The sequence below is a fragment of the Ptychodera flava genome, chromosome 14, assembly GCF_041260155.1.
Source record: "Ptychodera flava strain L36383 chromosome 14, AS_Pfla_20210202, whole genome shotgun sequence".
NCBI lineage: Eukaryota > Metazoa > Hemichordata > Enteropneusta > Ptychoderidae > Ptychodera > Ptychodera flava.
The window spans coordinates 6,559,343-6,584,781 of NC_091941.1; the positions used below are offsets into that span (position 1 = coordinate 6,559,343).

At 37.6% G+C, this 25,439-nt stretch overlaps 1 protein-coding gene across 2 annotated transcripts in view; it reads left to right on the forward strand.

Moving 5' to 3' along the window:
* Window positions 1-25,238, forward strand: part of LOC139149109 (short transient receptor potential channel 3-like) — a 39,729-nt gene extending 14,491 nt beyond the window's left edge. The window contains exons 2-10 of one of the 2 annotated variants that reach the window (XM_070720665.1): window positions 598-740; window positions 9,549-9,699; window positions 10,767-10,945; window positions 14,521-14,700; window positions 15,181-15,935; window positions 18,559-18,805; window positions 20,012-20,194; window positions 23,322-23,387; window positions 23,886-25,238. In XM_070720665.1, the coding sequence (XP_070576766.1) occupies window positions 598-740; window positions 9,549-9,699; window positions 10,767-10,945; window positions 14,521-14,700; window positions 15,181-15,935; window positions 18,559-18,805; window positions 20,012-20,194; window positions 23,322-23,387; window positions 23,886-23,978 (1,997 nt within the window). In that variant the 3' untranslated portion in view covers window positions 23,979-25,238. The remainder of the gene's footprint in view (window positions 1-597; window positions 741-9,548; window positions 9,700-10,766; window positions 10,946-14,520; window positions 14,701-15,180; window positions 15,936-18,558; window positions 18,806-20,011; window positions 20,195-23,321; window positions 23,388-23,885) is intronic. The other variant, XM_070720666.1, reaches the window with a different exon arrangement.
* Window positions 25,239-25,439: the final 201 nt, after the last annotated feature.

Consider the following 25,439-nt stretch of genomic DNA (forward strand, 5'->3'; position numbering starts at 1 on the left):
TTAAAGAAATACACTTTAGTCATATTAGTAGCTGATAGTTTACAGGTTGCCCGGCACATTTTTGAAGTCAAGCACGTTCTTTCAATTATTTATATGTACTTTTAATATAGCAGAAGGAGCATATTATCATCATTTTCTTGGGACACCTTTGCGATCATGGAACGTTTTTGGGGTCATATATATTCTTTTCAATACAACACAAACTTTTAGTCAAAGCAGTGGAGGTGTACCATAATCCTACAAGTTACTAACACTTGACAGGTCACCTGGCAGTTTTGAAGTCAAACAAATCCCTAAAATTGTGTATGGGTAGTTTGATATAGAGGTTTGATCATACAATCATGGAAATTGTCCGGGGAAACTTTTGAGGTCACGGGACAATTTTTGTTAATTCAAAAATAAATGGTGGACAAAATGAACAATGTGCACTCTAGTCCTATTAGTAAGTGATACTTTACAGGTCACCTGGCACATTTTTTAGTCAAACACATTCCTTCAATTACTTAAAAGTAGTTTTATATGTTTGTCGGAGCATTGCTATACAGCATTCTGTCTAGCGTTTCTTGCATGATTAACTTTCGCTCATTATCTTTGCAGATCTATGTGAGTGGGCTACAGAATTGTTCACACTTTCGCCACAGGAGCTACTTATTCGTAAGGAAGAAATTTATGATGGAGACCGAAAATTCATTCAAATAATCGAAGATGGCAACTTACACAACGTTATTGCATGGTTGCAGGTACGGTCAGCTAACAATAATATAGTATAGTTCCCAAAAAGCGTAAATTGATTCGTCGCCCATCCGTGTGTCCATGCATCTATCAATCTATAAATCTGAAGCCATTTATTTCATCAATACACATGAACCAAATTCTTCCAAAACTGGCAAAAGGATAATGCACTATGTCGTTCATATGCAAATACATTTGTTTCATGATACGATCAAATGTGGCAGCCAGTTTCCTTTTTTTACAATTGTTCACTTCAAGAACCATTATAATGATTTGCGTGATCTCATTCAAAGTTGCAAGAAAGGACACTGTATTAATACATATTACTTTAATGTCATGTTACAAGCAAACAAGCGTACGGCTGCTGAATAGCGTTAAGATATGTTTCTGTCAAGAACAATCATACACACAAAACCGAATAGATCTCATTAAAAGCATTAACTTTATTCGAAAAATGTAACATTGACAGTTAAACAGTTATTTAATATAATCAGCTGATGCACAGTCTGCGTCACATCGATAATAAACCACTGTGACTTAATAGAGAGAAATCGCACTTCCTAATATATGGCCTGCGAAACCTGGAGGCTGATCACAAGACTGTCACATGGTATCTTTATAACCGTCAAATAGTATCCACTCTACAGAAACGTAGTATCCACATGCCTGGTCAAGACTGACCAAATGTGCCATCCTACTCACTGGTCGTTTGCCGAAAGGGGACGCAAAGCGAGTTTCACTCGCTGGTCTAGCCTTGTACACCTGCCATAAGAAACTGTAGCCTGAACGGGCTGTCTGTCTCCGTGCATCCTGTAGTGGTCACTTGCACATTCCTCATCTACAGATTTTGAGTAGCTCTTAATCTACAGCTCGATGACCTTAGAGATTTTAGTTAATCAGAAAACATGGTAACAAAGACCAATATGAACAATGATAAGGACTTCATATTATTACATATGTACCTAAGTTTACTTGCATCGAAGCGCGCGCGTACTACCGGTATTTGCACTGCAGTGCAATACCAAAAACATTATGCCATTCCTTTATGTTAATGAGTGTTTACCAATTTTGACCCGGAACTATTTTTGTTTGTAAACACAAAAAATGTCGTCTACAAGATTTCATTTCACTTTTGTTCGATGCTAGTTATAGTAAAATGCATGACATTACCGATAAAAACTACGACAAAGAAAATTGCATGTACTTATTATAGTGTGAGGATGATTTTTATTATCCGGAAGAGCAGTTTGTTTGTCAGCGAAGCAAAAACATTGACAACGGGCGACGTCCGTTTCTAGATGGATACGCGGTGGCCGCCGTGCTATATAGGCTATACGGCGGACATCATACATCGAAACACACGTAACTGCGGGCGCAGTGGAGCCAATTAAACAGTTAACATTTTCAGAGACGTTTTTGCCAGTATCACCGGACATTCCCTGTTTACAATAGAAAGTCACTTTTACATGCAGTTTATTCTGTGCTTGTGTGTCCTACACGCTATTGATAACAGTGAGCGCTTGTGTGCCACGGTGAACACTGAAATTTGATCGTTCGACAAGTTACGTTTGCCGTATCTTACTCTTAAATTTCCCGTAAAAATCTTCGAACTGTTATTTGTATCGATCATTTAGAAGAATTTCAAGCTCAAAATGTGAAAAAATCAAAAGCGTTCCATGTTCAAAGTTCTCTTCGTTTGGCTATCTGTGGCATGTTGCTACGTATCTGTGAGCGATCGCAAGCAGAGTTCGAGCCCTCCGACGTTCCTCTTACGTCATCCTTGATAAACAAGTAAACAATAGTTTAGCCAATTAAAATAGAGGGTGTGACGGCGTTGACCAATGAAAAGTGAAAGCTGATTCGATGCCTCATTACAGTGATGTCAATGTTATATAACTCCGCAGGCTCACCCTGAAGCTTTGACAGACAAGTAGTACGCACGACTAATCGTCGATTCTCTCGATAAATGATGCAAATAAAAGATAGAACATATGTAATAATAACAGAACCCCATGGCCAGTGAGTGCAAGTGCGCCGTACTAGCGGTATTTGCACTCGTGCTGCGGTGTATTTTTAATGGTTTAGTTTAGTTTATTGTCATTTACAATCATACAAAGTCAATTTACAGATGACATAACAAGTAGCAAAATGACAATTTTTGGAGCCAGAAAAATAGCTATCAGCTAATCGAGTCCGGCCCCATCTCTAAAGTTTACATTTCATATTTAGATATTTAAAAGCGCTCAGTGAGTTATATTAAACAAGAGAAGAGGAAAAAAAACAAAAAAAAACCAAACTTTTACATAACTTTGTAGTCTTGTAACAAAAGTTGTCTTAATGATCTTCTAAACTGATTTCTTGATGTAATCATCTTAACGGTATGCGGTAAAGTATTCCAAAAAGTTGCACCGATGTAAGAAACCGCAAACTGGCCTGCAGTGGTGCGCATTTTGGGCAAGGGTAGATTGGCATCAAGTTTGAATCTAGTGTCATAACAGTGATCAACCGTCTCAAAATATTCATTCAGAAAGACAGGAACATTCTGATGTTTTAAATCGAAAATAAATATACAAACAAGTAATTTGTGGAGTTTATACACATCTAGTATTCCTAAGGTTGAGAATAAGGGTGAAGAGGGTTCCTGGAACCCAGAGAAAGTAATTGCTCGTACACACATTTTTTGAGCAATATGAATAGGCTTTAGGTACGATAAAAACGTACTACCCCAGACTTCAAGTCCATATGTTATATTCGGCAAAATAAAAGCATTATATAGTGAAACCATAATATTTCTTGGTACATAATTTCTTAATTTGAAAAGCATTCCAACTTTTTTCCGTATACATTTATTTACTTCGTTAATGTGTGCTTTCCATGTGAGATGTTTATCAATTATCACTCCAACAAAAGATGCCTGTAAAGCCTCGTGTATTGTACTATTTTTTACAGACAGAACACCTTTGATTGATAACAGTTTACGCCTGCTGTGAAAAACTACATAACTTGTTTTGGCAATATTTATCGTCAACATGTTAGCATCACACCAGCGTGTAACATGCCTAAAGTGATTATTAACCATATGTAAATCTATATCGCTTTTATCTGATGGAAAAGTGTGAAACAGATTTGAATCATCTGCAAATAAACGGAAATCAAAATAATTGGAAGAATTCGGTAAATCATTTATATAAATAAGGAACAGAGTCGGTCCAAGTACCGAGCCCTGGGAACACCACACTTTACTGGTAATTTTTCAGATGTTATTTCATCTGCAAATACATATCGCAATCTATTTTTTAAATAGTATGTAAACCACAGAAGCGGGTTTCCCCTTACGCCATAGTGCTCAAGTTTTGATAACAGTATATTATGATCTATCGTATCAAAAGCTTTCGTGAAGTCTATAAAAATTCCAATGGTAGAATTTCCCTGATCAATTTGCTGAATTAAGTTATTCATGAGGTTAATGAGGGATAACTTGGCACTTCGTTTTTCACGAAAACCATATTGGTGCTTAAAGAGCAAATGGTTCTTTTCTAAGAATTTCATAAACTTTTTATCTGCAATCTTTTCCAAAATTTTACTAATTACAGGTAAAACAGAAATGGGGCGATAATTTCCAGGTGCGTCTGTGGCGCCTTTCTTGAAAATTGGAACCACTTTAGCAATCTTTAATGCATCGGGAAACTGACAGTTTTGAAATGACAAATTGAAGATGTGACACAGAGGCTTTGCAATTTGTTCTGCAGCAGTAACTAATAATTTTGCACACAGGTTATCGTAGCCACTGGACATGCCTTCTTCAAATCAAGACTCAAATCAAGACTCATCAAAAGATTACTCACTTCCTGTTCCGTTGTAGGATAAAGAAATAAAGAATGGTTTGAAGGCTCCTGTAAAAATTCTGTAAATGACGAACGAGATGTTTGTATTTTACTCGCCAGGTTTGGACCAATATTTGCAAAATACTCATTAAAATAATTTACAATCTCTTCGGGTGTACGGTAACTTTGTGACATCTCAACATCTGTATTTATAAGATGATCTGGCAAACAATGACCTTTTTTGTCTTACCTAGTAGTTCATTAATGATATTCCATGTCATTGCTGAATTTTGATTATTTTGCATAAAAAGTGATGTGTATTTGCAGACCTTACAACAGATGTAAGTACATTTCTGTATCTTTTGTACTGTGTCACTGTAGTTGGTTCAAAGTTTGATTTCACCATCTTGGCAAATAAAGCATGCTTTTTATGAACTGACTTTTTGATTGATCTGGTAATCCAGGGCTTCCGTTTGATTACATTTTTCAATGACTTAACAGCAAGTGGTGCATGCTTATTACAGCAATTATCAAAAATTTTGAAAAAATTGTTATATGCTTCATTAACATTTGAACTGGCAAATACTCCGTCCCAAGTTTGCCGAGAAAGATCACTTCTGAAATCTTCTGGTACAAAATGTCTATAATTTCTGTAAAAGACCTTTCCTTTGACATTTTCATTTAAAAATAAATCCTTAAAAATAACAAAAACTGGTAAATGGTCAGAAATGTCTCCTGCAATCGTACCTGTGAAAATTGTACATTTGTTTACATTTGTATAAATGTGATCAATAATAGTTTGAGTGGCATTTGTAATTGTTGTTGGAGTAGAAATAATTTGTTCTAAATTTAAACATTTCATCGTGTTATAAAATTCCTCCACATCCTTGTTACATTTCAAGAGATCAGCATTAAAATCTCCGACAAGAATACAGTGTTTTTTATCTACTTTTACATGGATAAGGACTCTTAATAAACTATCTTGAAATTCTGAAATATTTGTATTTGGTTTTCTATATATAATTCCAATGATAAATAGTTGCTTCTTATCGACAACCTCTAGCCAGATTGACTCAGAGTGGTCAACATTGTAAGACAGTACTTTATAATTGACAGATTTATGGATATAAGCGGCAACACCACCTCCCCTTCCGGTTTCACGACATTGAGATTCCAAATAGTAAGAGTCCAAACTGAACAAATTACTGTTATCAATTTTCCAGGTTTCTGTGATACCTATAATTTTAAATTTATTTTGCAAGAAATCTTCATACAGTAATTGGAAATTATCAAAATTTCTGTTCAAGGAGCGCACGTTTATACGTATTCGTACGGCGCGCTTGCACTCACCGGCCATGGGGTTCTGTCATATTACAATATGTGCATAGACAAATTCCAAACTAAAAGTGTTTTGTTTGTCCCTAATGGCTATCCAGCAAAGCCCGAATATTGACACTCAGTGACATAGGTAAGAGCAGGTTCATTTTCTATCTTCATTATAATTATTATTATAATAAGGATAATAATAACAATAATTATTAAATTTTAGAAAAAAAAACACTGCACATGGCATACAAAAGAAGAAAGTGATAAAAGAACAGCAGCAGTTTGGAGACAATAAGCCCTAACTCCACCTATCACGTACGGTTCTCACGTCCATTTTACATGCCTTTCAGTATATCATGGTACAGTCCTCATTTTTCATCTAATTTGACATTTCTATCCCAGTCAAAATACTGCTCACTTCAACCATGAAAGTAGCATATGCAATAAGACTGAATATTCTTGATTGTAGAAGAAAATGGAAAAAAATTATAATACGCCTGAAGAATATGGTGCATGTTTAGCAGAGGGAGGAAGGAGGAGAGTTTCTTTCACACCGGGGGAGTGAGAGGTCTCTCCGTTATGAAATCTGTGATATACTGTTGGAAGATTAGGATAAATGATATGGTTATTTCGGTCTTAACGTAGATTTAAGAATGTGGAATGTACCTAGTGATACTTGAAGACCTGTAAAAATCGAAAATTGGCCAGTACAAGAACAGTATTGATGAGAAATGTATTCAGCTAGTGGATTTTGCAGAGCAGAACACGAACCTGCTTGTAACTTTGTTGCTCAGTATAAATGGGGGAGTCCTTTAGCTGGCAGCCATAAGGGCCAAAAAGCCTCAGATTATGAAATTACTCTTGACACTGGTAGTTTGATATTTTTCCGTATGCAAGGGTACAACAGATTGCAGCCGTGCAAGCGAAGCTGCCTAGTAGTCTCCCGTGGCTAGAGAGTAAGTCGCCCTAACGGGTGGACCTTTTGATATCCTGGGGGGGGTCTGGAAGATTTGAGAGATTGCATTTTTTTTTGTACCTGATCCACTGTTCAATTTTTTTTTCACTCTCTGATAACTGGTAACTTTTTTTCTCGCACTCCTTATTTTGATACTTTTTTTCCGACAACAAAAGTACAGTCCACTACTGTGTGCGGAGTAAAATGTTGCACATTAGATAATCAGTTGGAACACAATACTTGTACGTATATTTACCATTTACCATTTATCAGTTTGAACAAAATACTTGTACATATATTTAGGGAGGGGTTCCAACTTTCGAAAACAGGGTGACCCCCTGCGCGCGACAAAGGTAAAACAAAAGGTAGAGTATAAATTCAATAATTTAGTGTATATATATATATATATATATATATATATATATATATATATATAATATATATATATATATATATATATATATATATATATATATATATGAGCTGTGATTGTATTCCATTTTTTATGCATAACCAGATGTCCAGAACTATTATAAGAAAAATGTAATTGTGATATTTTAGTGCATGTTGCTTTCTAATACTGAATTCTCATAGAGAAAACAGAACAGTATCAAGAACTCGTCATGCTTTTCATATTAACTGAAGATTTCATAATGATTAGTATACTTGGCAAAACAGACTTTCAATTTACAGACATCAAGATATTTCTGACATATATCTCCGATATATTTAAGTAATGCGCCCTAAGGGATGATGAAAAATATTAAACATCCAGATATCTCTGATATTTACATATGATATATGAAAGTCTTGTGGCTGAAGGGCATGCTGAAAAATATGTTTGATATTTTAAAGTAATGCGCTCGAAGGGCGCGCTGAAAAATGTTAAACGTACACATATCTCTGGTATATATATATGTCTGATATATTAAAGCTTCGGGCTTGGAGGGGGCTCTGAAAAATTTGTCTTATTATTATTAAAGCTATGCGCCTAAAGGGCGCAGTGAAAAATGCAACTGAATCATGAATTTGTGGCTCCCCATATGTATTTGGCGAAAGAACCATTGTATATTTGACACAGTCTTCAGTTTTGCCCGAAGGGCGCCCTGAAAATAAAGAAATGTGTTCCAGAAAGTAACTTTTGATGGATTTTTTTTTCTTTCACCTTAGTGAGCCATCCTTTTTTTTCTAAGCCCCCTCTGGCTGATTGTTTTTCATTGACATTCGCTGGGAATTTTTTTTTTTTGAAAATCTTCCAGACCCCCCCCCCCAGAATATCAAATGGTCCATTCCTAATTTGGATAGTCTCAAGCAGGGCATGGAAACGCAATGTGACAAGTCGATACCAAGTGACAGTCATGTTAACAGGTATCGTCGACCAGGACCCAGGTTTTGCAGAATGATCTCAGGGTTTTATTCAGGGACAACAAATACTAATATGATAAAAACCAAATAAGTTTTGTTTTCCAAGTTTCTTCTGTTTGCCTTTCTCTTACCTATACCACAGACAAATAGAAGAAACAGACTAGCAATGCGGCATGGCTTTTGTTCCATGGTCGTCTCGGTAGACTATGGCCTTTCCATATTAAAATGAGCTTCACAGGTGTAAGATTTTTTTTTAGACCTTTGTTCGTGGTTGATAATTGCACGAGATTATGCAAAATGTACGACGAGATGGCATCGTGCTGCCGGTCGCGTAGCAACCATACTTACTTTGTGAGCTCTCAGGGCAGAAACACTGCTTCACGCCAATCAAAACATAACACGCCCGCAGTTTCATAAACACGTCCTTCAATGACCAACTTTTAATAGACGATATGACTGACCGTAAACCATTGAGTAAAACCAGACAGTATCGATAGAAGATTTTAAAATTTGGTTGAAACACACTCATTATATATTCATAAAAATGTAAGAGGAATTGTTAAAATGGTAAAACTCACTTTCCCGAAGCTCAAAACTTTCCCGTTTTCGCCAGCATGCCGATTCCACTCAGCACCACATGACAACAATAACACAAACTTTGCCGAACATACTTTTGCTTAAAAATTGGCGTAAATCCGGAAACTACCGAAGGGTGCATGGTCGGCACTCTTCGGAAAAGCGAGGCGAGAGCTACCTGAGGCGAGGCGAACATGGATGACTTACGTAACCGCTTCATGCCTTGAACAATACCCGTTGCCAGTCTGTTTCAATTTGTCTGTGCCTGTACACTCTGCTCGCTTGAGACATGGCGGACTGCGCACTGTGTCAGATATGCGTAGTAAAATGCGCCCTCTTTCTGTGAACTGCATCCATTGTGGGATTATCATGCCTGATTCCCCAGACTCGATAATTCTGCAGACTCGGTAATCCTACAAATTATTCAGGTCACGCGGAAGCGCATCTTACTACTCAGGCACTTACACGGACACGTCTCAAGCGAGCAGAGCGTATAGGTAAGAGAAAGGCAGACAGAAAAAAAACTTGTAGACAACGAAACTTATTTGGTTTTTATCATATTAGTATTTATTGTCCCTGAATAAAACCCTGTGGAATGATCTTGGAAAGACTCATTCCCCTCTCCTTTCCTATCAATTAAAATTATATTACCAAAGATCGTGCATTGTCTTATAAGTTCATAATGGACAAACCAACGTCTCTGGATTCACAGCTTTTATATTGACTCGTTTATGTAAGTGAAAGTTGATGATTATTATATATGTTTTCAGGTGAATGCAGTCAACATTAATGTTCAAGTAGACATTGATGGAATTAAAGTGACGCCATTAATGGTTGCAGCGGAGAGAAATGACTTTCAAATAGTTCGTTATCTACTGAGTGAAGGCGCTGAAAAGTTGAAGGAGCCAACTAAATCAAACTGTAAGAATACCATAGATGATCTTCTTTGAAAGGTGTTTATATCATGGTTATTGCTTTGGCCGCAATCAAAAGTGCTGTTTGGAGTCTTAACCGTTGAAAATTGACCCAAAACATATAAATCCAAGTTGGTTTTGATGTGAACGGAAAGTTATGTTCTTAGACATAAATAATCCAATAAATTGCAATGTCCCGTAGGTCTCAATAAAGCATCCTTTTTGCATGTACTGCAGTATTCAAAGCAAACCGATGACAAAGTCCCCTGATATATTCATTACACTGTCTTTAAGAAAATCAGAAAGTAGAGGTTCTTGACCAAAACCAAAACGAATTAAAGGTTCTCGATAATTTTATTTAAAGTTTGAAGACAAGCCAGTGGGAATTTGCAAAAACAATACTTACGCCCCTAGGATATTAGTCTTGCAGACTTTCATAATTACGGGTCTAATTTTGTGGTCAACCTGGCCTATAAGTTTGTTTGCATGAAACTATGTGATATTAAAAACTCGGTTGATGTAAAGTCCTGGAAGATAATTTCATAGGCTGCAAGTTCCCAAGTGCTTGTACGGGAACAAAAGTACCGACATGTCGCATCAGTGTGAACATTCTAGATATTTGTATTATGCTTTTGTGCGGAAATCATAGCAAAAAATGTTCCAAGTGAACCATTGAGAAAGTCATTCTATCAAAAATAAGGTTCTTGACTTGTATTTCTTCTTCTTTACTATGCTGTGCAAATTTCTGCCGAATAATAAAAATCCACATCAAAACAGAAACAGTAAATATGAAGTTTTCACTATGAAAGCTTATACTGTCAAATATGTTTCGCGATTTCATATCGAGATCATTGCAATATTATCGATATAAAATATGTTGTGAAAATCAGTGGAAGAAACTTTCTCAAGTGGAACCATAGACCCTCGAGAAACTCGAGGGTCTTTGGTGGAACAGACTAGCAGACAATAGATTGTAGAAACTGTCTTTTACAGGATACAAACAGACCACTGCTAACTCTTAAATCAAATACCCAACTGTTAAATACCAGCTTAGGCTAATTATGACACTATCAGCTTTCTTCAACTTAGGTGATACAACGGCATTTGGGTTGTCGCTTTTGAGAATATACCGTGCACTCTGCAGTCCTGCGTACATCGTTTTGACAAGTGATAATCCTCTACTCTCGGCCTTTCGGTTGTCGAAGAAGATGCGTATCATTGGACAAGTTCGCGGAGTTAATAGTGTCAACAGGGTGAATATTACGCATAAGAATTAAATTATAACACACCCTAGCAAGGGCCAAGTTCACGATTTGTTGCCCGCCCAAGGGATGGTACTCATGACAGTAATATTGATGATGCCCGAGCCGAAGGCGAGGGTATCATCAATATTACCGTCATGAGCACCAGCCCGAGGGCATGCAACAAGTCGTGATCTTGCCTGTGCTGTCGTGTGTTATTAATTTTATTACACCGAACAAACACTTTTGTTTTCGAAACTTTGCTAAGAATGCAGTCAAAGAACTTGAAGGTCAACTTAAATTGACGTCTAGAGTGTTCTAAAAAGAGTCAGTCCAACTACAACCATAGAAGCAACACGTAGAGTGCGGGAACACACCAGGATCATGGCATAGATAAATTAATAAAGAAGGCAGTTCAACCAGTACTCCTTGTCTTCTAATGATCTTTATTTAAAAATACCGACGTTTCGGCAACACACAAGTTGCCTTCTTCAGGGCAAAAGCTGACAAATAAAAATGAGCACAAACAGAAGTAAAAATCGGGCTGATAAAAAGTAAACTGAGAGTAAAAACGAAATAAAATGAGAATTACAATACTTGTGAAAACTGGAATTACAGTGAGTGAAAACAGCACAACTACAGTTGTAAGGAACGAAATTAAAATCAGTAGTGATAAAAAACAGTGAAAAGCGCTATGACTAAAATTAAAGATCAATAAGCCTTTTGAAACAAGAATGGTGGTTGAAACAAAGGTACAATGGAATGAAACTGACCTGGGTGCGGAGAGTGGAACTGTACCAGCTGAAGTGGAGGGTCGGAATGAGCAAGTTCATGGTGAAGGGACTCCTAAGACGGAAAAAAAGGTCTGAACTAAGGGGTCCCCTAAGTGGTTGGAAAAGGGGAAGTTGAAACGCGGGAAAGTAGCTTTATCCTTCTCTTTGGTTAATGCCCTTGGGTGTGAGTGTGTCAATTTCTACAATGTATTTTTGTTCACATCGGTAAAATCTCGTGCAACACCCGTAATCTCATTTACATTATTACCTGCCAAAAATGTTCAAAACAATACGAAAAGGGAACTCAAAGACGAATATACGAACACATATACACAATCCGCAGTCGTAAACCCACCCCAGTCTAAGAACATTTCAATCAACTCGACCACAGTCCATCACACTTCCAAGCTACTGGTTTACACAAAGTTCACACCACAAACACCCGAAAAAGAAGAATATGTGAACGACTGCGGTGTTGTCAAAGCGTCGTCGTGTACTTCAGGTCGAGCTAGTTTCTTGTACCTTTTCGAAAGCCATTTAAAGAATAACACATGAGAGCGAGGGCAATATCACGATTTATTGCCTGCCCAAGGGATGGTGGTCATGATCGAAATATTGATGATGCCCGATATTTCGATCATGACCACCATCCCTTGGGCAGGCAATAAATCGTGATATTGCCCTAGCTCTCATGTGTTATTATTTTTATTACACCGAACAAGCAAACATGCAAAGACACAAAAACACAAAGACTTCTTCGAGTACAGTTCGCCTTTCTGAGTCCGGACCTCAGCGTAACTTGTCAGTGCCGAGTCCAGGGTTGCCGCTGAAAGTTTGCCGATCTCCACGGTGGCGTATCCAAATTTGTTGCTTGCATAGCTGAACACAGAAATTGCATTCCTTGTTGCTATTTTCGTTCGTTTGCTGTTTACTTGCATCAAAATATCGTCTAACTGTGCCGGTGACAGTTCTGCATGACGTTTCGCCGCGATAGTAGCAAGTACAAGCGAACGACAATTTGTTTTGCGCAGAAAGGATGCGCAGTAAGCAAAATGACGTCATCCATGTAATATCAAATGCAGAGGGTATCATCAAGTTCGCAGAGGGCATCATCACGTTCTTTTACATGTCACGTGAGTCGTGTTTAACCAATGGCAGTGCACGCTGAATGAGTGAGGTGTAATAATGCTTTACAGAAAATACCAAGCAAATGTACGCGATGATGTTGTACGTGCAGAAAGGACGCGTCACGTATTCCAGAACGTGTTAGCGGGCTTTATTACACCTCACTCATTCAGCGTGCACTGCCATTGGTTAAACACGACTCACGTGACATGTAAAAGAACGTGATGATGCCCTCTGCGAACGTGATGATGCCCTCTGCGAACTTGATGATGCCCTCTGCATTTGATATTACATGGATGACGTCAGTTTACTTACTGCGCAACCTTTCTGCGCGTAACAAATTGTCGTTCGCTTGTAGGCCTACTTGCAGTCGGCAACTATGGCTGCGAAACCTTATGCAGAGCTGTCACCGGCACAGTTAGACGATATTTTGATGCAAGTAAACAGCAAACGAACGAAAATAGCAACAAGGAATGCAATTTCTGTGTTCAGCGACTATGCAAGCAACAAAGTTGGATACGCCACCGAGGAGATCGGCAAACTTTCAGCGGCAACCTTATACTTGGCACTGACAACATTTTACGCTGAGGTCCGGACTCATGCAGAAAGGCGAACTGTACTCGAAGAAGTTTGTTCGGTGTAATAAAAATAATAACACATGAGAGCTAGGGCAAGATCACGATTTTTTGCCTGCCCTCGGGCTGGTGGTCATGATCGAAATATTGATGATGCCATCAATATTTCGATCATGACCACCATCCCTTGGGCAGGCAATAAATCGTGATCTTGCCCTCGCTCTAATGTGTTATTATTTAAATAACAGTGCTCGCGACTGGGCTATATCAGCGCACGCGACAGGGATATATTGCCAAAGCCAAGTTCTATCATTTTTGTTCTATATTACGTGAGTGAAGCTCAGCCAATCACAGTACCTGCATGAGGTGTAATAACACTTTTTAAACCAAGGGTTGCACTTACTAAATGCTCCGGCCAGGATTTTTCTTTAAAGAACTCGTTCGTTACTTACCTTAAAGCCCCACTAGCTGTATCTTTTGTTATTTTTATAATTTTACTTTCAAACTAAAATAAGCTGTCGAGAATGTACTAATTTAGATGTGTATACACTTGTTATCAACTACCAGCCGGGGCTGAAAATGCATTTTTGAACAAGATAAAGATTTCAGTGCGATTAAATGTTTGCCCAAACATTAAATCGCAGCCCCATGCTAAAGAGCAAAAACCGTGGATACTGTTCATATCTAAACTGAAATCTTCACATAAACTGCATAAAGTGGTCCAATGTAATGCATAGGAATGAATGTTTTCACAGTGTTCTGTTTACATTGTAAAATGTAATGTCATATATTCCTAATGCAGTAAAAGCTCATATCCCTTGAGGTAGAATTCTGAGAAAACCAGGAGAGAATAGGAAGAAATTTTCAGGTCAACAAATTTCAAGAGTTACAGCTAGTGAGGCTTTAATGTCTGTCTTAGATTTTGACTGGTAATATTAACGTACCAGACAAGACAATGGTTTTCATCAGTTTATATAAAATAATGCTTATGTGAACTGGAATGTTTCGATTAATGCAATGATTGCCTAGATTACTTTTTGTTTTCGCCTATTTCTCTTTCTTTGAGGAATTTGACGATGTCACTTTTTTCTGTATTCGATACATACATACACAGGAAGCATACTTAGATCTTGCTACTCGCTTGGAAGATTTCACGGTGGAACTTTTACGGCTGTGCAAGAACAGTGAACAGGTGTTGATCTTGCTTCATGGATCTGGAAAATCGAAAACAATAAGTTGGAAAAGACACGGCATGGTGACAGCTCTTGAGGCCCTTGAAACAGAACAGAAGAAAGTAAGTTTACCCAAAATAAACAAAATTCGGTGTTTATAAATATAGATAATGAAATAAATATTTATAATAGCGTTCGTAAATCATATTTCATAATTTGCATATGTTGTTCTATATTAATTACCGAGCCAAATGTAAAAATTTGTCTCACTTACAAATTTCACAGATTAGGTATAATGATATATAGCTCAGTCACATTATTGATAATTAAATTCAAAGAATCCATGTAAACAATGTGGGAGTTATTCTTGGTTTGATTTGTACTGTGTCCAATTTGTCGAATTCATATCGCATCATAAAAGTTTAATCCTCTCTGAGCGATCTACTATCTGAGAGATTCTTAGCACCTCTAAACTTTAAACCCCATATGACTGTTGTTGTGTGACTTAGGAAATTAAGTATAGCGTTTATCTCATTAATCTGAGAATGGTAAAGGAATAAAGACAGAATAACAGTCAATGTCAATTCTCTTTACTTTTACAGTTTATCGGCCATCCATACACTCAACATGTACTCCGCGCTGTCTGGATGAGCGGACAGCCGGAATGGTCCAACAAAGATGGCATAGCTTGGCAGTTTATCTATTTTTTATTTTTGTTCACTGTTTGTGGAATGCTGCAGCCCTTCTTAGCAATAATGCACATTTTTGTTCCTTGTTCGCCTCTGTCTGGTTTCATTAAGTCCCCTAAGTGTAGACTTGTTATGTATCTTTTTTCATACGCTATTTTCCTAGCAGCCATTGCTCTGATTGCAACGTCAGAGAACCTTCGTATTCTTGACGTAGTCTCGAACATACTTCCGTTATGGGTCGCGGGCCTGGTTTTCTGGGAGATAGAGCAAGCAATTCACCACGGCATCCGGAGATATGTGAACGACCCGTGGAACACATTCGATGTTGGTGTACTTCTTGTGTTTATCATTAACATGCCAAGCATCTTCTTTCTTCTAAGCTCTGAATTAAACTATCTCATAGGTTATTTAATGGAAATTGCAGTCAGCATGTACGCGATTTGCTTCACCTGTGCTTTTCTGCGAGCTCTCCAGTTCTTGTATCTCCAAAACAATCTTGGCTCTATGCTCTTGAGCTTTACGCAGATGATGTCAGATGTTTTTACTTTCGTCTGTCTCTTTCTTGTTGTGGCAATATCATTTGCTGCTGGTTTGTTCACAAATTACTACGGATTGTATACCAATGGGCGTGACGATCAAGGGAATGCTATCCCAAACAAATTTGGCATGTAAGCATTTTTTCATATCTTCTTTCTTATTTTGATCTACAAGACACACTTTCTTTTACTACTGCTTCTTAACAGGTTCAGATTATAGACTAAGTAGTAGCAGCAGCATATTTGTGTGCCACGCTGTCTGTGTTACGTTTATATATTGTGCCCTTTATATGACCAGTAAGGCCAACGCTATCAATTAAATAATCGCAATCATACCAATCTATTATCCGATAACACTAGGTCAAAATTCGTAATACGTAATTCGTAATAAACACAAAGCAGCACAGAGCAGACAGTAAATCACCGGTACACACAACAAAGTCAAATTCATGAAAGAAAGTTATATGGACAATCCATGACAAATTGCGTCCACCCCTTCTGATGTCGTGATTCTTGATATATCATATTCTAAAACACTTGTTTTGACATTTACGATTTGAAATTTCGATGAGCTAAGTCACGATAATGCCACAGTCCTCCAAACGTTCAGAGTGAATAAAACAGAAGGAAGATGAAAGACATCCTTTTTTTCATTTATCCAAATACAACGGCACCAGACTTTAAATCAAATAAGTCAAAACGTCGTTTTAGCGTGAACAATCGCATCCAGATGATGTGTCATCTTTCAGCTGTTCTGGGCAATCATCGGGGTAACTATATCACTGGGCACATTGCGTTTATTCCTTCTGCCCTATACAAATTTAACATTCAATAAGGCCAACTCTTAATCGGTTTTTGCATGTGAGTTTGACCCAAGGGGCGTGCGCCCTCTTTCGTTTATTTTGATCGAAACTGGCACCACATTGCAGGGCTACGGTTCTGAAATAATGATTGTTACACTTTGTAACTTTGTGAGATTATTACCGGTGTGTTTTGATTGTTACCATTTCTTTCCCATGGTCTACTGTGCGAATGATTGTATGAACCTATCACTCATATTTTATTAGTCAGTATCAACGGTTCTATTTGTCCTGGATCGCTGGATGAAGAAACGTTTCTTTTCAATAGAAGCAAGGAAGTCTTGGTGACTTAACTATTTTGATACTGTCTGAGAGTTTTTCTACTCATTTGTTTTGTTTTATAATGTTTACATTTTAAGTACACTGCAGATTGTCAAATTAAACTCAATGTAACACTCCTTTATTTGCCATTTTTATAACTAGAAACAATCTGCCAATTCGTTCTATATTTTGATCGGGTGAAAGCAACAACCCTCATCAACTAATTTTGAAACGAACTGAGACAGACCGTGATGCAGCCGATGATCATGGAGATGGAAAATCTTATTTCAAAGACGAGGTCAGATCACTCATTCATTCTAGACGCACCCATCGTGATGTCAGTATTTTATTACAAACAAAATATCATGGTATTACTGGGATATCTGGAAGGAGTGTGCGCCGTTTCCGTAAAAGACATGATATTCATCGCTGAACACCCGAGGAACTTGACGAAGAAGTTGCGAGAGCTGTGGCGGAAGTAGGCCCGTCATACGGAAAGAAAACTATGACTGGGTTGCTCCGAGCTAGAGGAGTACACGAGGGGAGATACCGCATTCAACAAAGCTTGAAGCGTGTGAACCCGACGTATCATCATCAGCGACAAAATAATACTGTTCGCCAGTTGAATCCGATTCCATATTTTTCACCCTATCATGGACATAAGCTTCATATCAACCAAAATGAAAAGTTGGTTTATTTTGGGGTCACGCATGTGTTGTTTTCTGATGGATACAGCAGGAAAATTGTCGCCCATATAACAATGCCAGTGAAGAATCCCATCATCGTATATACTGCGTATAGAGATCTCCTATTACGCGAAGGGAAAGCAATAATAACGATCAAAAACATTAAACAATCTCACTCTGTAGCAAAGCCTTTCTAGCAAGATGATGGCCCTGTATTCTGCCCCGTTTCCATCAAACTAACGATAGAGGGCGCTTTGGGTCAAACTCACATGCAAGAACCGATTAAGAGTTGGCCTTATTGAATTTTAAATTTGTATAGGCCAGAAGGAATAAAAGCAATGTGCTCAATTATATAGTTACCCCGATGATAGCCCAGAACAGCTGAAATATGACACATCACCTGGACGCAATTGGTCACGCTTAAACGACGTTTTGACTTATTTGATTTAAAGTCTGGTGCAGTTGTATTGATATATATAAAAAGAAGGATGTCTTGCATCTGCCTTCTGTTTTATCCACTATGAACGTTTGAGGACTGGGACATTTTCACGACTTAGATCATCGAAATTTCAAATCGGAAATGTCAAAACAAGTGTTTTAGAATATGATATATCAAGAATCACGACATCAGAAGGGGTGGACGCAATTTGTCACGGATTATGGACCTCCAGCCGAAAGACCAAGAAGTGATGTAAGGTGTTTCGAAAATAGTAAGTGCATCCTGCCCCACATGTGGCACCCGCCATATATCAATCTGTAAGTCAAATAGGTAGTGGTCACCAACTAAGGCCCAATGTCACTGATGCATTCAGTGATCATTTGTCGAAGAGAGATATTGTATTTATCTACCAGCTTGTGATACCTGCCAAAAAAGCTTTTGTAAATGTAAATGATATATCAGTCTTAAAAAGTTGTATTCACTTTTGGTTTTGGCGTCTACCTTTACAGTCTCCATCAAAATATAATGACCTTGATCTGGTCAATATTTGGAAAGGAGGCCAGTGAAGATTTGAAAGCCTATGGCTGGGTCTACAGTAATGGAACGGTGGACAGAGAAGATAGCGAGGATACATTTTATATGCCAGAACCAACAGCCGTGGGCAACGTTCTCCTAGTACTGTTTTGTTTTTTGACAATTCTGATATTGGTAAACCTCTGCGTTGCAATGATGTCAGACACTTTTACAAGGATACAGGTGAGGGTAAATGTTTGTTAAAGGGACACAGTCGGCCATTTTTCATGAATTTTGTTTGATAAGAGATACTACTTATATTGTTTGACATGTTGAAAAATACTGAATGAATGGGTGACCATGCATATATTCGACGCTGGCTTCAGACACGATACATGAAACCATGGCGAAAATGAATTAATGGTCATGACCATTAATTTATTTTCGACATGGTTTCATTTAATTTGTCTAAAATCGGGGTCGAATATATACATGATCGCCCATCTATTCAGTATCTTTCAACATGTCAAACAATATAAGTAGTATCTTGCATCAAACAAAATTCATGAAAAATGGCCGACTTTGTCCTTTAAGTATTCAAATTTCTAAAATAACAAGGGTTGTTAATGTGCCTATCACACTAATTTTCATACCAATCACTCTCAGCATTATTTTTCTAGGCATCTTAAATGTTGTGATGGCATGTAATATTCCAATGTAAACAAGAAAATTCAAAACCGTTTCAAGTTCATGATTACGGCTATTTGAATTTCTGTAGAATGCAAGATCGTCTGCCAGATATCATTACCCTGTATGGCTTAGTTGCCCTCTTGTGGAGTTCAAGTACATGCTTTGTACATGACACTGTATAATGGTCTCGTTTTCAATCTTCAAACAAGTGGCCATATTACGGACAAAAGGATCTCAACTTCGCTATATAGAAAGTCGAGAAATTAGCTTTTGATAAAAAAAATTGGCAAAGTGAATGGTCGTAGTCCATAAGCTGTATATGAATAACGCCACAGCCATTCGTTCAGAAGTATGCAAAACTATTTGGTTTGTCAAAGTGCAATAAATTCTACTCAAAAATTACATTGTACAACCAAAGTACGTGTTTCAGACTGAAAAGTCGAAGAAGCGCGACATTTTGTCCTATGACTGGTTGGCCAACTGAAAGGGAGCAGCCCATGAAGCAGTCAAGCTGCGATGAGATGTTGCTAAATAAATATTTGGGAGGGAAAAGGACACCAAAGGAAGAGCAATTTCAAGAACTTAACCTTTATTTTACCGATGCAGCATGTTTGCTTACCAGCCCTTAGATGCAACACTGCTTCGAATGAAAAATTAAGTTATTGTCGATGTGTAACAGATTTTGAACAATTGCAATATAGAAAATGGTTAATTTGACAATATGTACATTAATCCTACTTCGACATCTTAATTCCCTAGGAAAATATCGACATCGAATGGAAGTTTGCCCGTACAAAGATTTGGATGGAGTTCATCAGAGGACCGGTGTTACCAGCTCCATATAACCTTATACCGACATTTATGTGTATGAAGGGCATTGCGAAACGATTGATAGGATTAACACGTAGAGCGAGTGGACAACAAGCGGGAGACACGCCACAGGTAAAGCAGGCTATGCTACTTTGGATAGGCAACTTTACTCATTTGCTAAGTATGAACAATAACTGCATCTGTGAATACGCAGCGGTGCGAGGTGTATTGCGTGCAATCAACTTTCGAACTCTCAATTTGGCCTGACTCCCATTTTTGACTAACTCCCTCTTTGGACTCGAAGTCGCACTTTTAAGTTTCGAACTCTCATTTTTACAAACTACCATTTTTGACTAACTCGCATTTTACATACGAAGTTTCAACTTTCAACTTTCGAATTCTCATTTTTACGAACTCCCATTTAGGACTCGTAGTCTCATTTTCATCTTTTCAAACTCTTATTTGTGACTAACGTTTTCACTACTAACTCCCATTTTGGACCCGTATTCACTTTTTCAACTTTCGAACTCTCATTTTCGGACTAACTACCATTTTTGGCTTATAGAGCTCCCCTACAATACTAGCAAACTAGCACAAGCAAAAAATTAGCATACGAACAGTCAAACGCGACAAGCAAAATTGGAAGGTTTCATTTTACATGAAGTTACTCATCACTTCGTTAGGGAGTCCCAAACACGTGGTGACCACGCTATTGGCAGTTTGTCAAGACTTTTATATGACCTTGACAAGCCTGACAGACGAGGAGATGTGTCACATAGGTGTCAGAGATAGACTTACTGGACTTTTCCCACAGTTAAGTGCGATCGGAATGTTTGATGAGCGTGTGGTTCAGCTCGTGCGTTTCTAGTGGACCCTCTGGACTATCACTCAGGAATAACTCCAATAATCCGATAACATCACGTGAAGTATCTATTACGCGTTCTGGCGTAGCTGGCCAGAAGGAAAACGTGGCTAACTGTAATGAAACAACTGAGGTATGCCTAAGAAAAGCTAAGCGCTAAGAAAAGCGTCGGTGATGCGGCTTCCAGTGAAAAATGGGAGTTCGACAATTGTGGGTATGAACGTTGAATATGACGCGACGACGAGTCAAAAATGGAAGCTATTAAAAATGGGATTTCGAAGTTGAAAATGCGACTTCAAGTGCAAAATGGGAGGTAGTCAAAAATAGGTGTTCGAAAGTTGAAAATGCGACTTGTATGAGTCAAAACTTGAGTTCAATTTGGCCTTGAATACGCGCCATACACGGTGTTGTGGCGTATCGATCGTGCTCGGGTCAAGGTTCATCGCCCTTGACCCGAGCGCGATCGATACACCCAGCATCGCTTCGTATTCACAGCTGGACCAATAACTAATCAGTACAATTAGGACATCTGAGAAGGGAGATATTCTTGTATTCTTGATAGACATTCTGGATTGAGTCAGATACTGTTGATAGCAAATAGAGTAGTCGTACCATAATATCAAACTTGATAAGTTTCAATAACACTCGCCTTTTTAGCTCCGCTGTCAGCGACGCGGAGCTTATCAAATAGGTTGATTTTCCGTCGTCGTCCGTCGTCCGTCGTCGTCCGTCGTCGTCCGTCGTCGTCCGTCAACAATTGCCTTATCCTCTGAAACCGCAAGTCCGATTGCTTTGAAATTTTATATGCAGTTCACTTGGGGTGACCTCACTTAAGTTTGTTCAAATCGTGGTGAAATTTACATATTTTTGGGGCAATTTTTGGTGTTTTTGGTAAAAAAATCTCCTTCTCTGAAACCGCTTGTCCGATTGCTTTGAAATTTGATATAAACTTTATTAGGGTGACTTCAGTCAGATTTCATCAAAATGTGGTGAAATTTGCATATTTGTATTTTTAAGGCAATTTTTGTCATTTTTGGTAAAAAAATCTTTAAAAATCTTCTACTTAAAAACTACCGGTCAGATAGCTTTTATATTCGGTACATATGTCCCTAGGGATGATCTATTTCAGATTTGTTCAAATTGTGCAGAAATATGCAAATTTGCATTTTTAAGGCAATTTTTGCCAATTTTGGTCAAAAAATGTGTATTTCCAAAACTACTTATCTGATAGCTTTGAAATTTGGTATGCAGGTTCCTACAGATGAACTAAATGATATTTATTGAAATTATGATGAAATCTGCAATTTTGTAATTTTGGGGCAATTTTTGCCATTTTTGGTCAAAAAATGTGTATTCCCAAAAATTGCTCATCTGATAGCTTTGCAATTTGGTATACAGGTTTCTACAGATCACCTTAATGTTATCTATTGAAATAATGATGAAATCTGCAATTTTGTAATTTGGGGGCAATTTTTTCCATTTTTGGTCAAAAAATGTGTTTCTCAAAAAGTACTGGTCTGATAGCATTGAAATTTGGTATACAGGTTTCTACAGATGAGCTAAGTAATATATATTGAATTTCTGATGAAATCTGTAATTTTGTATTTTTGGGGCAATTTTTTCCATTTTTGGTCAAAAAATGTGTTTCTCAAAAAGTACTGGTCTGATAGCATTGAAATTTGGTATACAGGTTTCTACAGATGAGCCAAGTAATATATTGAATTTCTGATGAAATCTGTAATTTTGTATTTTTGGGGCAATTTTTTCCATTTTTGGTCAAAAAATGTGTATTCCCAAAATTGCTCATCTGATAGCTTTGCAATTTGGTATACAGGTTTCTACAGATCATCTTAATGTTATCGATTGAAATTATGATGAAATCTGTAATTTTGTAATTTTGGGGCAATTTTTTCCATTTTTGGTCAAAAAATGTGTTTCTCAAAAAGTACTGGTCTAACAGCTTTGAAATTTGGTATACAGGTTTCTATAGATGAACTAAATTTGATCTTTTGAAATTATGATGAAATCTGCAATTTTTATTTTTGGGGCAATTGTTGCCATTTTTGGTCAGAAAATTTTATTCTCAAAAAACTACTCATCAGATAGCTTTGGTTGACATGTTCTTAGGGATGATCCGATCTGATATATTCCAGTATGATGAAATCTTCAATTGTGTATTTTTGCAGCTATTTTAGCCGCTTTTTTCTAGCCACTGCTTTGAGCTATCAAAGATTTCCACCTTCTTCATCAACATGTGTCAAAATAGTTATTCTCTACATAAACACAGCGGAGCTATATCGGCCGCTAGGTCGCTTGTTTAAAATTGTGCGATCAGTTATAATGTCTCCACACTAACAGCAATAAACGTCACATATTTCCTTCTCATACTCCTTTAAGGGTCCAGAAAGCTGCGAACTAAACCTTCAGTCTCGCAAACTGGAAGAACAGCTAACATACAATGAAGTAAGTTCCAAGATTGAATGTTCCTACCAACATTGGAACAGTCTACTATTTTAGCTTACGTGGTACAAAAGCAGTGAAAAACATTTAATGGCTCAAAGGCAGCCTATTGTTTGCACACTATTGATACTTTTAATGAAAGGTATACAAAAATTCAATTGTGACGGCACAGAATTTTGATAAAACATAGTACGGGTACTGCTTATAGCAAATAACTGATAATCTGAATATTTTAACGAATTTCTGAAATTTACCTTTGTCGCGGTAATGGGTGCATCAAATTTGATCGTCATTTCTTGGGAAGGGCTTCATCAACTTTGATGATCTATGCTAGTGATGTTAATTGAAAGACATGGGCATATAATTGCATGTGAATACAACTGCGAAAATATTATATACCGAAGGGCAGGAGCATTTTCAGTTTACATCTGCTGTTCGTTTGTTCCGATACACTTAAAGGAATGCTTAAAATCTTATTTTCTCAACAAATTTTCATTGCAGTTGATGCGTGTACTCACAGTAAAATACATCAACAAATCACTACAAAGTCAAATCAAGGAGAGTGAGGAAAGCCCCGAAAATGATACACCCTAGCCATGGTGACATAGAGGAGATTCAGTAACCAAGCCCAGCAAATCGGATGCCGCAGTGTTTATGACCTTCCTGATGCAGTTATAGATACAGTGTACATGCAGAAGAGACAAGAAAATAATCAGCTATCTGCCAAAGCTACTCCAATACGAAATCATTGCGTTGAACTTCGTAGCCTAATGACTTCAACCATCACTTTGGAATTTAACTGTTTCAGTAAATGACGATGGAATTACGGGTTCCTGGTCCTTTTAAACATCTTTTCACTTTTCCCTTTCCCCTGCATTACATTTTTTATTATCTTTGTGAAAGGTAAAGGGACTTTGCTTGATTTGTATTTTTCTTTGTGACGTACCGAGTTTTATTTTGTTTACATATTTGGCCGTATCTTGGCTATAACTTTGTGTTCTCATAAATCATTTATTTTATAAAAGACCTTCTTTGCCACGCATATGTGCTTTTCTCGGGTGCTGGGATATTAGCATGGCTGAATGCTTGTTTCCAGTGACAATGCAGAAGTTTTAGTAGTCCAAATGAATTGTTTCCTAATTTCCTATTTTGAGAACTTATCTTCGATATACCACTAGTATGGATACAATATGGTACCCAGATCCCTGCAAAATGATGGGAAGATGACTGCGTTTGCAACGTTTTCAGTGGACTGCAATGATCCTCAAGCAAGCCCTGTACCGAAGAGTGCAAGTCCTGTACCGTAGAAGTTTCGGGCAGCTTTACATCGAATTTGCTGTTCTATGAGGATGATATTTCGGACTAATTGATTGTTCTTGGTGAACATTTTAAACAAAAAGAACAGAAGATGAGTCAAAGAAAACTTCACAGGTCAGAGAACTCCTATTGGGTCCGTCATTTTGTTTTTACTGCATTTCTAGTTGCCCGGCCACAGCAAATTCCAAGGTCATCGTAGTCAGTACCTTTCACTAGGATCATCAATCAACTTCTTTCAAATTGATTAAACGATGGTATTGTTTATACAGACTTATCATGTAGTATCCTTAGTTTGATTATGCCTTCTTTGAGATAGTTTGGCATGTCCAGGATTTAAAATCGTACAATCGTCATACCAAAGGTGCGTTTACATGTAATTTGCTATTAGAATGGAAAGGGAATATGTTTTAAAGAAATACTTGGCATCAAGGTAATTGGTACCGGTCTAATAGTCTGCCCGTTACCCTCTATCACCCACATCGGAAATCGGATCAATACGTAAAAAAATAATAATAAATCAAAGAAGTTGATAATGTACACGGATGTTTGGTTATATTTGTCACAACAAACAACGACTGCCCGGTAAAGCGTCAGCCATCCTTCAAGACATCAGTCTGACAATGCTGAATATCACTAGACCTATAATAAACTAGTTACGATTCAACATATTTGTACTCATTCATTCATCATCAAGGTTTTTTCTAACAAGCTCTGATTAATGCTGTGAGGAACATGGTC